Raw genomic sequence first — 13,716 nt, 5'->3', positions numbered from 1 at the left:
TTTTTTCCGAATATGCAAATTTTTGTCGTTAGCCTAATTAATTATGCAAAATGCGCTAATTTTATGCATTTTACCGAAAACGTGTCAAACTCCACTTTTTGATTGTTGAAACTCATTATTCATATGAAACTTCTTTTCTAACACAAAAAAGTTATTTTAATGTAATTAATAATGATAATTTATGCAAATTTTGATGCGATTTTCACTTTTTTTTTTTTTTTTTTGATGACATGCGCATACTAATTGTTATGTAACTCCTTACAGGTATATCCGATTTCGACGAAAATGGTATCAAAATGTGCGTAAGACTTGAGGGAAAATAGTCATGAAACGACAATTCAAAATTCCAAGCGGTTGCGGCGCAATCTCCGAAAATGTCGAGGGGGGGGCCTCCCAGGCCCCCCCCCAGTACAGTAAGGGTTAAATTGAAAGTTCTGTTAAATCTGAGTAGAAATCTTTGTTCAACAAATCGACCAAGGAGATATAAATGATTTAAGGAGCAAGACAATCTTTTATTTATTGTGAAGCTGTTATTGATATGGAAGACAAAAGCCTACTGATTCTTACCATGTTCGCAACGAGAACCAGTAAATCCATAGGGACATTCACAGCTGTATGGTCCCACACACTTCCCTCCATGGAGGCAGGGTAACACACATACTGGTCTCTCAAGAGATGCAAGAGAACCAAAGGCTATCAAGGGAGAAAAAAACGAACAAAAAGTAATAAATCATCAGAAAATAAATGAATTAATAACACTGCACATTAATTTCAAACAGTGGTAGGGGCTAACCATACTTAGTTAAGGAGATTAAAGACTAATATTATAGTGTAATAATGTGAATTCTATGAAAGAGTTCCACAAATGAGATATATATCTATTCATGAGGAATAAATGATGCCCATTTCGTCTATATTTCAAAAGTCGCTACAAATTACGCAGTAGATAGATTTAATTGGATTCGTGTAGCATACAATTGTCTGGTCTTTACTCTGTAAGGCTTTTCTGCTAAAATATCTTTGATTGATTGATTCAATTGGCATCTTATTTTCATTTCATATCACATTCAGTATAATCGTGTAAAGCCGCTTTTCTGGCTTTAAAACAACAAAAAATTATCAATTAAATAGCACAATAAAGGTTTGGGCCAAAAATTAATAATTTGCCATAATATTGAAAATGGGTGCCCACAAAAAGAAAGGCCCATATACATGTATCACATTAACAAAAAACTATAAATTAAGATGATAAATTTCTAACTCACCAACGCATTTAGGTATCGAGTCATTCCATGTATTATCTGACATACATCTGATAGAACTACTCCCAACCCTGTAGAATCCTCGATTACACCTGAAACTGACAACGTTTCCAGGAGAAAAGCTTTCTCCAAACATTCTTCCATTATCGATCGGAGGAGGTGGTATGCAGCCATCGGCTTCACATTGGGGCAAGGAATGACTCCACGTCCCTTCGGAGGTACAGTGAATCCTGCTGGTTCCAACAAGCTTAAAACCATTGCTACAGGAAATAGTAACGGTGTCTCCAACTGCATTTGAAGTACTTGAATAAACCATGTTTTCACTGACTGGGAGATCTGGGCAAGTCACAAGATGGCAAAGTGGTAGTGGGTTACTCCATGTTTGGTTCGCATTGCAAGATGCTGTTGCCTGACCTATAAGGGTGTATCCACTATTACATGTATATGTTACAATGGATCCAAAGAACAATGCTCTGTATTCTGCATGGCCATTCTCAGGTGCTTCAGGTGGCGGACACTCTAGAGGATCGCATGAAAACTCTGTCAATGACCACGTTTGATCTGGAAGGCACTCGGCCATACCTTCTGATGATGGTTGAAAACCATTCTCACATTCTAGCTGTACAAAGTCACCAACCACAAACCTTGTCTTATCGGCCGGGTAGATGACATGTGGTATGCGAGGTAAAGCTTGACAAGGGTTCGGTGAACATTGGGGCTCCTTCTCACTCCAAGTTCCATTTGCTAAGCATGTTCTACTTCTTGGCTGATTCGTTGAGTAACCATCATGGCATATATAATGAACTTGGCTTTGGTACACTTTGCTTTCTAGTATCACCTTTCCATTATGTGGGTTGGTTAAAGGACCACACTTGACAGGTCGGCATTGTGGAGGGTAAGGTAGCCAGCTCCCGTCGCTTGTACATCTGACGACCTGGACACCGTGCATTGTGTAGCCAGAATGACAGTCATAAACTGCAGTACTGTTGAAAGTTATGGCCTTGTAGGAACGTACGCCATTTATTACTATTGGCGGTGTATCGCATGATATTGGGCGACAGGCAGGCAAAGACCCGCTCCAAGTCTGGTCTGCCTGGCATATCCTCCTATCTTCTCCACGCATCTTGTACCCTTCATTGCAGCGATACTGTATTTCATCCAACAGTTGCATATTACCAAGATTGATAATGATACCATGTTCTACATCATCAGGCTGCTGGCAGGTGATAGGTTGGCATTCAGGTGTAGACCCGGACCATTCTCCACTTACACTACAGGTACGTGTCCTAGATCCAATGAGCACATAACCATGATCGCAAGAGTAACTTGCAATGCCATCAAGTGTTATATTGGTATTTGTTACTTCTCCATGCAATGGCAAAGACAACGGTCCACAAGATATGGGTTTGCACACCTGACTGACCAAACTCCATGAGCCGTTAGCAAGACACGTTCTTACACTTTCGCCTGCAATGATATAACCGGTCCAGCAACGGTATGTTGCTTGTGAACTGAATGTCGTCACATCAAAGGAAACAATTCCTTTCTCCAAAAACGGCGGTTGTCCACACGAAACAAGTTCACAACTTGGCATAGTGTTGCTCCATGATCCATGTTCATCACACGTTAGCATGCTCTCACCTTTCACAGCATACCCTACATCGCATGTATATGTTACACTTGATCTATATATCGGAATCTTGGTATTCATCTGTAGAGTTCCATGTCGAATCGGTGGTGGGCTGGGGCACTCTATCACTCTACAATCCTGATGGGCAAAGGACCACGATCCATTCGACAAACACTGTCTTGAAGATGGTCCATCAAGAGTAAATCCCAAAGAACATGAATAAGTGGCATTGCTTTCATACCTGTCGCTAGGTAATGTTACGTTGCCGAGTAAGAGGTTTGGAGGAGGACCACATGTTACTCGGATGCATGTAGGTTGTTGACCGCTAAGTATCCCGTCATTTCCACAGATCCTGAAACTTTGACCAGCTATCATGTAACCAGGATTGCATGAATAGAGGACCTTCAAAGGATGAAATACAAAATAAACATTTATATTTGGTATCAAACGTAACAAAATCATGTAAGGCATGGTTTGGTTTCTGGTTAAAAACAGATGAAGTCATTTTTGGAATCGAGATGTAAATTATTCTCTCCCACATAAATTTTAAGTATTTTAACACAATGGCCTTAAAGTCAGACGAAATAAAAGTTAATATTAAATGCTTGGGGAAAGCAAAAAAACGTTAGCTTGCAATATTCTGTCATCTACTGCATTTTCTTTGGTATATGAATGATGTTGCTGGACTAAGATATCTCACCTTGTCACCGTTGAAGACAGTGTGATTCCGTATGACAATTCCAAGGGGGAAGGCTTCTTCTACCCTGCAGTCGATTGGTCTACACTTTGGCTCATAGCCACTCCAGGTTCCGTTTGCTTGACAGCGGCGCCTTGCTAATCCTACCAAGTGATATCCAGGTTCACATCCAAAGCTCACATCATCCAGGTATCGATTGTTGAGGAATATTGCAATACCATGGGCGGGGTTGATAGGCATTGGACATTCAATGAGGGTGCAAACGGGAGGTGGGTGTGACCAGACACCCTGACCGGCACACTCTGTGACGCTCGTTCCTACTAATTCGAATCCATCGTCACAAGTATACACCACCTGGCTACCAAAGGACACCCCTGTTGACTGTACGGATCCATTTTGAGGTATTGCCAAGTCTTCACAAATGATGGGTAAACATTGGGGCATGTCTCCATTCCATTCTCCATCTTCCTCACACAGCAATGTGTCATTTCCATCAATGGAGAACCCCTCGTTACAATCAAATACCATCACCTCTCCATATGAGTTGGAATCTACTGCAATGAAACCATTGTCTGGTGGAAGTACAGGTGGACATGTTATTGGAACGCAAGTGATGTTCGCAGGATCCCATATTCCATTTTCAGAACACCGCATTTCCTGTAAGGTTTGGTATTTGAAACCTTCATCACAGTGAGCTCTGACAATGTCTCCATACACGAAAAGGCCTTCACCTGGACCAGAGAATAGGAAAGATTTAATTGAATAATTACATAACATTATCTGCTACATGCATATGCGTTTACATCAAACACCTAGCCGGGTTAGTAAAAGAAGGCTACAGCCGAATCGCATCAAGAGATCAACTAAATCATTGTGATAACTATTATCTTCGATGTCTAAGACACCATGCTTATAAATATACTATTCTTGAAATTGCATGTGGTTGTGCACCAACTTTTTCAAAGATGTCCAATATCAATCAATTAGAAACATAAAGTCAACAAGAATTAATGGGGGAAAACAAAATCAAAAGAATGTTACCTTCAATTAACCCATTGTAAACGAGAGGAATCTCTAAGCAGGGGACAGGCTGGCAGCTTGTGTTGGTTACATTTCCACTCCATACACCTGTTTCATCACATTCAATCATCAGCTTAGAGATGGCCTTGTAACCCACATCACACTGGTATGCTACGGTGGATCCATAAGTGCTAGTATTCAGTTCAAATTCTGCGTTGTTGACGTCTGAAGGTGACCCACAATCCAGCGGCTTGCATCTAGTGTCTGAGTGACTCCATGTACCGTTGGAGGTACAGGTTGCTGATTTAGAGCCTGTGATGAACATAAATTATGCAGTTATTACGGATTAAATATATTTTGGTTATAAAATCATTATCATACCCTACATCAAAACCATCAAATAATTGGTGTTTGGCCTATTTTTTTTTATACAAAAGAAAGGAAAACGTTGATTGACAAATTGTATCATTTAAGGATAATGCACAGGACTATCATTGCATTTTATTTACATATCCACCGTGAGCTCTCTAGCGCAAAATGTTGTCTCTGACATATCACAATATTTGACATCATAACCAGGCCTAAAATCATTTCGGACAGACCGTTGTAATATTATCTAGCTGTTAATAAAAGTATTTGTACATCCTTGAGTATGTCGTTCTAAAATAAAGCAACAAAAGAGATAATTTGACATACCAGTCAAGACATAACCAGGGTTGCACACGAACTGTACACTGTTAAGGTAGCTAAAATTGGTTCCTAGTATGAAACCCTGAGGTGGAGTAACTGGCATCCCACAGCTGATAGCCTCACACCGTATCTCTTCTTCACTCCACCTTCCATCAGCCTGACAGGTGGTCTCCATGGATACAACATCACCTCCAAAGATGAATCCATCATCACAGAAATAGATAAGCGTATTGTTAAATGTAAAATTGTCTCCGAGGAAATATGCATTCTCTACCAAAGGAGGGCTGCCACATTCCAATAATTTGCAAGATGGGGGTTCCTGAGTCCATTCACCTTGAGCAGAGCAGTTTCGAGACGATTCCCCCTCAAGAATGTATCCCTCATGGCACTTGTATGTTACAGAGCTTCCATAAATGAGGTTGTCAAAATGAGCATTGCCATGGCGAATTACAGGAGGTTCTGGACAGAATATTAGAATGCATTCAGCTGAGGTGTTTGACCATTGGCCTGAGCTTTGGCATTGCCTGGTTGCCTCACCATGTAGACGATATCCTAAGTCACATTCCATTACAATTTCACTCTGGAAGGACCAGTTCGTTCCAACGATGAAGCCATGATCAGGTGCTAACGGTACCTCACAAGTGATAGGTTCACATACTGGAAGTTCACCCCACCACTGTCCCTCTGCAGAACACCTAAGATGTGGGGCATTCCTGGTAACATACCCAGCTTGACATGCATACGTCACTGACTCATTGTAAAGTCTTCCATGTGAGGCAACTGCATGAGGAACAGCAGGTGGCTCTCCACACTCTACAATATCACAACGTACAGAACTTTCCGTCCATTGCCCAGATGCGAGACACGTGATGACAGAGACACCAGACAAGATGAAGCCAGTTTTGCAGGTATATACCAGAGTTTGGTTGTATGTGTAGTCCTGACCCTTGATGTTACTGTTAGGTATGTCATTCGGAGGACCACAAGATACAGGGATACAGTCGGACAGGGTACTTACCCAATGTCCGCCTGCACCGCATGTCAATTTAGTACTGTCAGAATCAAACAGGTATCCTGAGGGACAGGTGTATTCCACAGTTATTCCATATGTGAATTCTGGCGATTGGTCTGCGACTAATTGATGGTTGTTCATCTTTGGAGGTTCTCCACAGGAAACTGCCTGACAAACAGGGGGGCTGCTTGACCATTGTCCGTTGCTCATACATGAAATCTCTCTATTACCAGCGACTGTGTAACCTCTGTCGCAGTCATATATGACAGTAGCGTTGAATCCAAAGTCCCCTCCTATCATTGAGCCATTTGCCACAGCAGGAGGCATGGAACATTGGATGCGTCTACACTCAGGAAGAGAAGGCTCCCACACTCCATTCCCTCCACAATGGATGACAGTCCGGTCCGCCTCATATCCTTCATTACAGGTATACCAAACACTGCTGCCATACGTCAATCCGTCATATGTGGAGGTGGCAAGGGGCACATTAGGTGGATGTCCGCAAGACAGAATTTTACAAAGTGGCTCTGCATTGTCCCACCTTCCAGTCTCTTGACACTGAAGCACATTCATCCCCGTCATCCTGTATCCAGTGATGCAACGGAATTCTGCGATGCTGCTGAACACAGTCCCGTTAGTGGTAATGAGCATAGAGTTTGGAGATGATGTCAGAGGTGGACAGCTGACGATCCTGCAGGTCGGTGGTGCTGTCCATTCTCCATCTATCTGACATGTAACGTTAGGCAAACCGATCAAATGGTAACCCCGTGCACACTGGTATGTTGCGCTCTGTCTTGGGAATGCCATGTGGACTGGTCTCTCACCCTCAGAAGAAAAGACTACAGCATTTGGAACATGCGGTGGCTCTCCGCAAAACACATCTGTCAGGAAGAGGTAAGTAGTAGATATATGAAGATATTACAACTAAATCCATTTATTCAAACTGACATTGAAAGTATTTACCGGTAGGCTAATATTTGAGAGTGTGCTGTTCTTGAATGTAGTAAACCTAGTGGAACGTGAAAATAGCTAAATGTTGAAAAGGCAATCACAAAGTTTAGCTGGACCAGGGAATATTGCAACTATCCCTCCCCATTGTCTATTTGATTCGGCAAGATAAAATGAACATGGAAAAACACAACTCTGAGTATTTTCTTCAAAGGAAACTATATTTATACAATTTGTGAACTTACATTTGCATTCTGGCGTGAAACCTGACCAATAGCCAGTCTCCATACATTCTCTCGCCAAAGGACCAACAAGAGTGAAATTTTCGACGCAGGTGTAGAAAACTTGGTCACCATACAGATACATCCTACCAATCACATACCCGTGTTTAAGATGTCCAGGGTATCCACAGTTTATTCCTGCATTAATGACATTAAAAAAGATGTAAAAAGACGAACCAAATTCGAGGCATTGGTTTCAGGGCAAATCATCTTATTTCATATATTTAACATAATCATTTCGCTTTGCTGTAGATCAGCAACTGCTGGGGGAAACGATGGTTACAAGGTCAGTAGGACGAGACGTATCATTATGATTTTGGCCATCCTAGGTATAATAATAATATTGGATTCTTATATAGCGCTCGTATCGACCTTACAAGGTCCTCAAGGCGCTCCAACATTACCCGGCTATGCTAGGCTGCCGATTTCGACGCTCACAGTATTTTTAGGAATTCCTTCCTACTGGTACCCATTTAACACCTGGGTGGAGAGTGGCAAATGTACATCAATATCTTGCCAAAGGACATTAGTGGTGCGGCGGGACTCGAACCGCGGACCTTGTGATCGACAGTCCGGCGACGTATCCACTCATCCACGACATCCACGACACGACAATATGATTGTTAATAATTTTTAAAGACTTTTTGCGGGAAAGTCTATTACGATTTCATTTACTAACATGCCCTATGGCATAAAGAAATATCAACAAGAACTCTACAAATCAGATACAAGGGTTAACTTATATCTTTGAAATATAATGCTTAATCATTGTTAATGGTTAGGACTAACATGTAATACTAACTGTCGCAATATGCTCGATCACCCGGATTCCACTCTCCTGATACCTGACATTCAGCACGAGTGACTTCATTTCTGGGGAGTTCAAAGCCTAGCTGACAGTGGTAGGTCACGGAGGTCAAAGGTCGTGATGGTTGGTAGCCCTTCACAAAGCCAGCCTCAGGTGCAGTGGGATAGGGACATCCTTAAAACGAGAAGCATAAAAATATGAGTCAAGGTACGGCAATGCATATATACATACATACATATATATAACCCAGAGATAGACATTTCAATAATTGTTAAGGCAAAACACAAATACAAGAGTAGTATGCATGAGTAGTCACCCCTAATATTTGACAACAAAATAGAATGTGTACTAATTCTTAAAAATATGTCTGAATTGATGGCATACTTTCGAATACAGACACTGCTGATCTTGAAATAATACTCCCAATTAGGAAAAATGTTATACAAGTATTAAAGGTCGTTTTCTCTATATAAATTTGAAAAAAAAACTAATATATGTAGTTTCGTTGATAATGCCCTTAGAGAGGTCATCTGAAATAAGTGACGATTTCTTCTTTTTCATGAAATGCTAAAGAAGAAGGGAAAAAAGAACCTTCATGATTAGATCATTTCTATAAAAATAAAGCATTCTCACATACCTTGACAGAAGGTATTATTCTGCTTTTCAATTTGGCCTTCCATTCCCGATAGAAAGTCTGGCCATGCCATGATGACATCTGATGGTTTTTGACAGGTCCTTCCTAGTTCATAGATCTCTGCCGCTCCTAGAGCCCTTTCCCAAACAGTAAGATAGGTGATCTCTCCAATGAAAGACTCAAGGTGTGTGAAGCCTCCTCCTAGGGTGTCTTGGTCTTGACCCAGGATCAACGTTCCACCACCTGTAACACAGTCAATGGTTACATAATTACACCCATTGCGACACTCTATAACTAAAGTACCCCCTCTCTTTATGTAATGCCCATTAATTTTATTAATTAAATTAGGCTTGCAATTATTTACAAATAATACATTTTCTTTGTATATAATCAAAATTTATGCACTACTGTAATTCTTCGAGTTTCACTGTCAAAGCGCTCCAAGTGAGAACTACCATTTCTGAATAATAAGATAATCCTACCAAAAAACATGAAGTTTAATAGATTATTTTTCCCGGCGATGATGTATCATGGGCAAAACGGTAACCAATATTACATCGATAATAATTTCATACTTAAACATGAGATGAGTGTGCTATTCATGTGGATATGTTTTTATTATGAATCTCATACCCCTATCTAAATGGTAAAAGATAAGATCGGCACTAAAAGAACTAGCATTTCCACACATCAATTCTCTTAATAGACATTCGCTTATGATTTGACTGGTTTCTTTATCCAACTATGGCATTTGCTGTATAATGAAAATTAGATAGATTTAATCATTGATGTACACGAATATAAGCACGAATGGAGTGTTTCATTACCTGGTATAGACATGCCATTTGAAAGCCCTGTACCATTAGCCTGTTGAACACCGTCTTTGTACATTGTATAGGTTCCTCCATTGGAATCCCAAGTGGCCACTATGTGGTGCCATCTCCCATCATTCGCTGTGATGTCACTCACAATGGTTTCTTCGTTTACCTTTAGGACGAATCTACACATTGAACAGCAACAGAAGTTCAAAGGAAAGATGCAGTATTTGACTTAGTGATCCGATACTGCTAGAAGACCACTCCTGTGCCCCGTTTCACAAAAATTGTCATCAGTGAAAAATGACAGCTTTTTTTATAAGCTACTGAAATCCTTGCTTTTGATTGGTTATCAGCAGAGTTGTCACTGATTTTTGTCATTTGTCATTGAAGAAAGGCTTTGTGAAACGGGTCCCTGTTCTGCACTTATTAAGAGGCATAAGTTGATATTCAATATACTAGAGTTCTATGTGACATTAAAAAAGATTATGAAAAATTGATAGTTTCAGCAAGTATGATTTAGGTTTGGAGATCATGGCATCAGTAAACACTGATATTTAGCATCCTCTCTAAAAACAATATTAAAAACACCTTGAAAGATGTAACCTTGATCCCCTTCTTCTGAATACTTTGATAACAAAAATAATTTCCTTGGTCTATGACAATGATACATGATTTCCTGTCTTAAATAGGGTTTTTCAAGCATGTAAATTATGTACTTCTGCAACAAACATCCACTCTAAAACTCAAAACATAAACATTGCTGTCTACTACCTTACCCGCTATAGTCTGTGACAGTCAAAGCATTATCACTTGAATCACTGACAGCGTAGGAGAAAACAGTGCCAGAGTTGCCTGTGTTATCAGTTAACATCCAAAACGAGATGGTCACAGCTGTGAGCGTTGGAAAATCACGTTCCAGTACTACAAAATCATCTATACCGCCTCTATCAAACACCATGTTGAAATCCCAAGTCATCTCTGGAAAAAATAGAAAATGTTTTTGATTTGATTTTGATTAACTCATGAGTTGGGTGGCAATTTACAAATAATAGCTGTTTTTCAAAGGGGTCCAAGCCAAACAATGAAAAGAAACATGTGAACAAAAGAATTAAGGTGATATAACATTGGTATCTTTCATTAGGAAACTGTGGAAAGGGATGCTCCCTGGGATCCTCAATCTTGAACTAAAACTGTATGGTGATATCAATGGTAATGAAATTGGTAAAAGTACCACTAATAGATCTGACTTACTATGAATCACGTAGAGGGAAAATGTGAATATGTCAGTTTGGGGTCTTTGGCGATTGTGTATATATCTTTATATGGGAAGTAATATTAGAAAGTGATCTTAGACTTAGGAAAGGTGTGTGTCTTTTATTTAATGTAAATACATTTTTTTTACAATTTCTGATTGGCATGCGCATGTAGAACGAGCACTGTGGTTTATGCCATAATGAATGCTTTGCTTGACAAGACATACACTTAACTTAAAATGAATTATTCCTATAATAGTATCACAAATGATGCCAAAAATAAAACCATACTTTTAATACAATAAGGGTGTTGTCTTGCAGGAAAATGTGTATGTGAATACAGGCATAATTGTTATAGGTCTCATGGAATGTAAAGAAACGTTTACAGAGGTGCTCCAAGAGGGAAGAATGCATACCTTCTTCACAGAATACACCTGTATAACCAGGCATGCATACACATTCGATACCAGCGATAAGATCTTTACAGGTCGCTCCATTCAGACAGGGAGTTGTTGCGCATTCATCTATGTTGATTTCACAGAGGGTTCCAGAGAATCCAGCAAGACACTCACATCTGCACAGGAAAATTAATATGATTAAAGAGTATAATACCCGGTAGAATAAATCTATAAACGTGCATTTGATCCATTAAATACAATGGACATATGATTAGAGTTGTGATACATAGAGTGATCAATAACTTCAGTATAAAGTTGAATGATGTAATAATGACGAATTAGGACTTTTGTTAGCATCTCTTAAAACAACTGATACAGGCTTAAAACTTGCAGATGTGATCAATAGAACCTATTTGCGGTATGTCCTATACCAGTACTGTTGTTATTTAGTTAGCTTACATGTCAAGAAAGAGAGAGAGAGAGAGAGAACGAGGGGAAGAGAGAGAGAGAGAGAGAGAAGAGGGGAAGAGAGAGAGAGAGAGAGAGAAGAGGGGAATGATGATGAAAAAAAAAGAGAGAGGATTCTGTGAATGAATAAATTGTCATGCACCTCGGCATTGTCTTTCTCATTTCAACTCAAGAATTGCAATGTATACAGAAACAGAACTACCCACCGGAATTCATTGACCATGTCTTTACAGGTGGCATTGTTATCACACGGGTAGGAGAGACACTCATCAACCTCCATCTCACAAAGGTCTCCAAGGTAACCAGCTTGACAGGTGCATTGGAAACCCCCGATGAAGTCTGTACAAGTACCAAAGTTGTAGCAAGGATCTAGGGCACAGTCATCAACATCTTCCTCACAGTTTCTCCCTGAAATAGAGTATGTAAAATTATAAACTGTGGCGGAAAGTAAGGGTGTCATAATTATGTTACTATAGTGACTACAGGATGAATAATTGACCTAATTCTCGAGATACAAAGTAAGATTTGAACCAATCTAAACAAAGACAAATATACAGACCATCATTTGAACAAAAATGCACATTAAGCTACCTGAAAATATACTTGGGATCGGAAATGCATATTAATCGCATCCAATAATCAGGACTCCTTACGTCAAAAATAAAATAAAAGAGGAAAAACGAGCAAACCAACATAGAGAGATATACTCCGACGATGTAGCATTGATAGATGAATCACAATTATCGTATAATAATAGTTTAACTTGGCTAAGGAGGACACACACACACAGTGTCTACATATAAACCATTCTGATGTAAGTAAATGAATCCAACCTGTATATCCATCAGGACAGACGCATTCGTAATACTGTGGTCCATCAATACAAGTCGCTCCATTATGACACGGATTAGTACGGCATTCATCTACGTCTTCTGAACAGTATCTACCTGTATGAAGTAAAGCAAGAAGATAGTATCTTCAATTATTAGCGATTATAACACTCTTTCTTTAATCATACTAGTTTTCGTAGATTGAAAGAATTATTATAGTAGTTATAATATTTAAAATGAAACGATTTGTCATACTATCACCAATATTTTGAAGATATAAAATGAACAACTTTGCTAATATCATGTGAATGTGACTAAAAAGTAGTTAGAAAAAACTATAAAAAATGCTAAGGGCTTCTGATGTTAATATCTACATAAAACGAAATTAAAACTGATTACAATACTGTTTAGCAATAAATGGCTATACTTCCTAGAATGAAAATAACAATTGAATTCTAAGCCAATTGGACTAGAAATACCAAACATAAGTCTTCTTTTATTGTCATAAAATATTTGTGTAAATCTTCAACTCTTTTTCATCAACCACATGTGTCACCAATAATTATGTCTGATTGAGTTTTCAGAAAATGATGAACAGAACTGACAGTAAGGAATGAAGTACTCACCAGTAAATCCTCTTGGACAATGGCACATATAACCATCTATGAGGTCACGGCAGGAACCATTGTTCATACACATTGCTGTTTCACATTCATTGATATCCGTCTCACATCGCGGTCCTGTTGAGAATTAATAACAAAAATACTCTTATGTTTATTTTATATGATATGGTTCATCATGTACGGAAAGATATGCATAGGTTTGTTTTATCCGACTGCTAAGAAAGCATGTTTATGCTTTCAAAGCAAGCAACTTACTGATGGTTTTAAGTCCTCTGTAACGGACTTTAAAAGCTCTTCTTCTGTTACTTTCATGATATTGGGCAGTATATCAAATAAGTTAATCT

General features: G+C 39.3%; 1 protein-coding gene across 1 annotated transcript in view; it reads right to left on the bottom strand.

Annotated features, from left to right (window-relative positions):
* Window positions 1-13,716, bottom strand: part of LOC587461 (sushi, von Willebrand factor type A, EGF and pentraxin domain-containing protein 1) — a 36,817-nt gene that overhangs the window by 1,911 nt on the left and 21,190 nt on the right. The window contains exons 19-32 of the mRNA XM_787189.5: window positions 13,376-13,489; window positions 12,753-12,866; window positions 12,126-12,327; window positions 11,470-11,627; window positions 10,577-10,778; window positions 9,810-9,982; window positions 8,986-9,225; window positions 8,343-8,522; window positions 7,505-7,678; window positions 5,306-7,192; window positions 4,631-4,921; window positions 3,593-4,320; window positions 1,266-3,294; window positions 568-693 (exon numbers count right to left, since the gene is read on the bottom strand). Coding sequence (XP_792282.4) covers window positions 568-693; window positions 1,266-3,294; window positions 3,593-4,320; window positions 4,631-4,921; window positions 5,306-7,192; window positions 7,505-7,678; window positions 8,343-8,522; window positions 8,986-9,225; window positions 9,810-9,982; window positions 10,577-10,778; window positions 11,470-11,627; window positions 12,126-12,327; window positions 12,753-12,866; window positions 13,376-13,489 — 6,618 coding nt within the window. The remainder of the gene's footprint in view (window positions 1-567; window positions 694-1,265; window positions 3,295-3,592; window positions 4,321-4,630; window positions 4,922-5,305; window positions 7,193-7,504; window positions 7,679-8,342; window positions 8,523-8,985; window positions 9,226-9,809; window positions 9,983-10,576; window positions 10,779-11,469; window positions 11,628-12,125; window positions 12,328-12,752; window positions 12,867-13,375; window positions 13,490-13,716) is intronic.

The sequence above is a fragment of the Strongylocentrotus purpuratus genome, unplaced genomic scaffold, assembly GCF_000002235.5.
Source record: "Strongylocentrotus purpuratus isolate Spur 01 unplaced genomic scaffold, Spur_5.0 spur5_contig_843, whole genome shotgun sequence".
Classification (NCBI taxonomy): Eukaryota; Metazoa; Echinodermata; class Echinoidea; order Camarodonta; family Strongylocentrotidae; genus Strongylocentrotus; species Strongylocentrotus purpuratus.
This window is presented reverse-complemented; position numbering and strand designations above follow the sequence as displayed.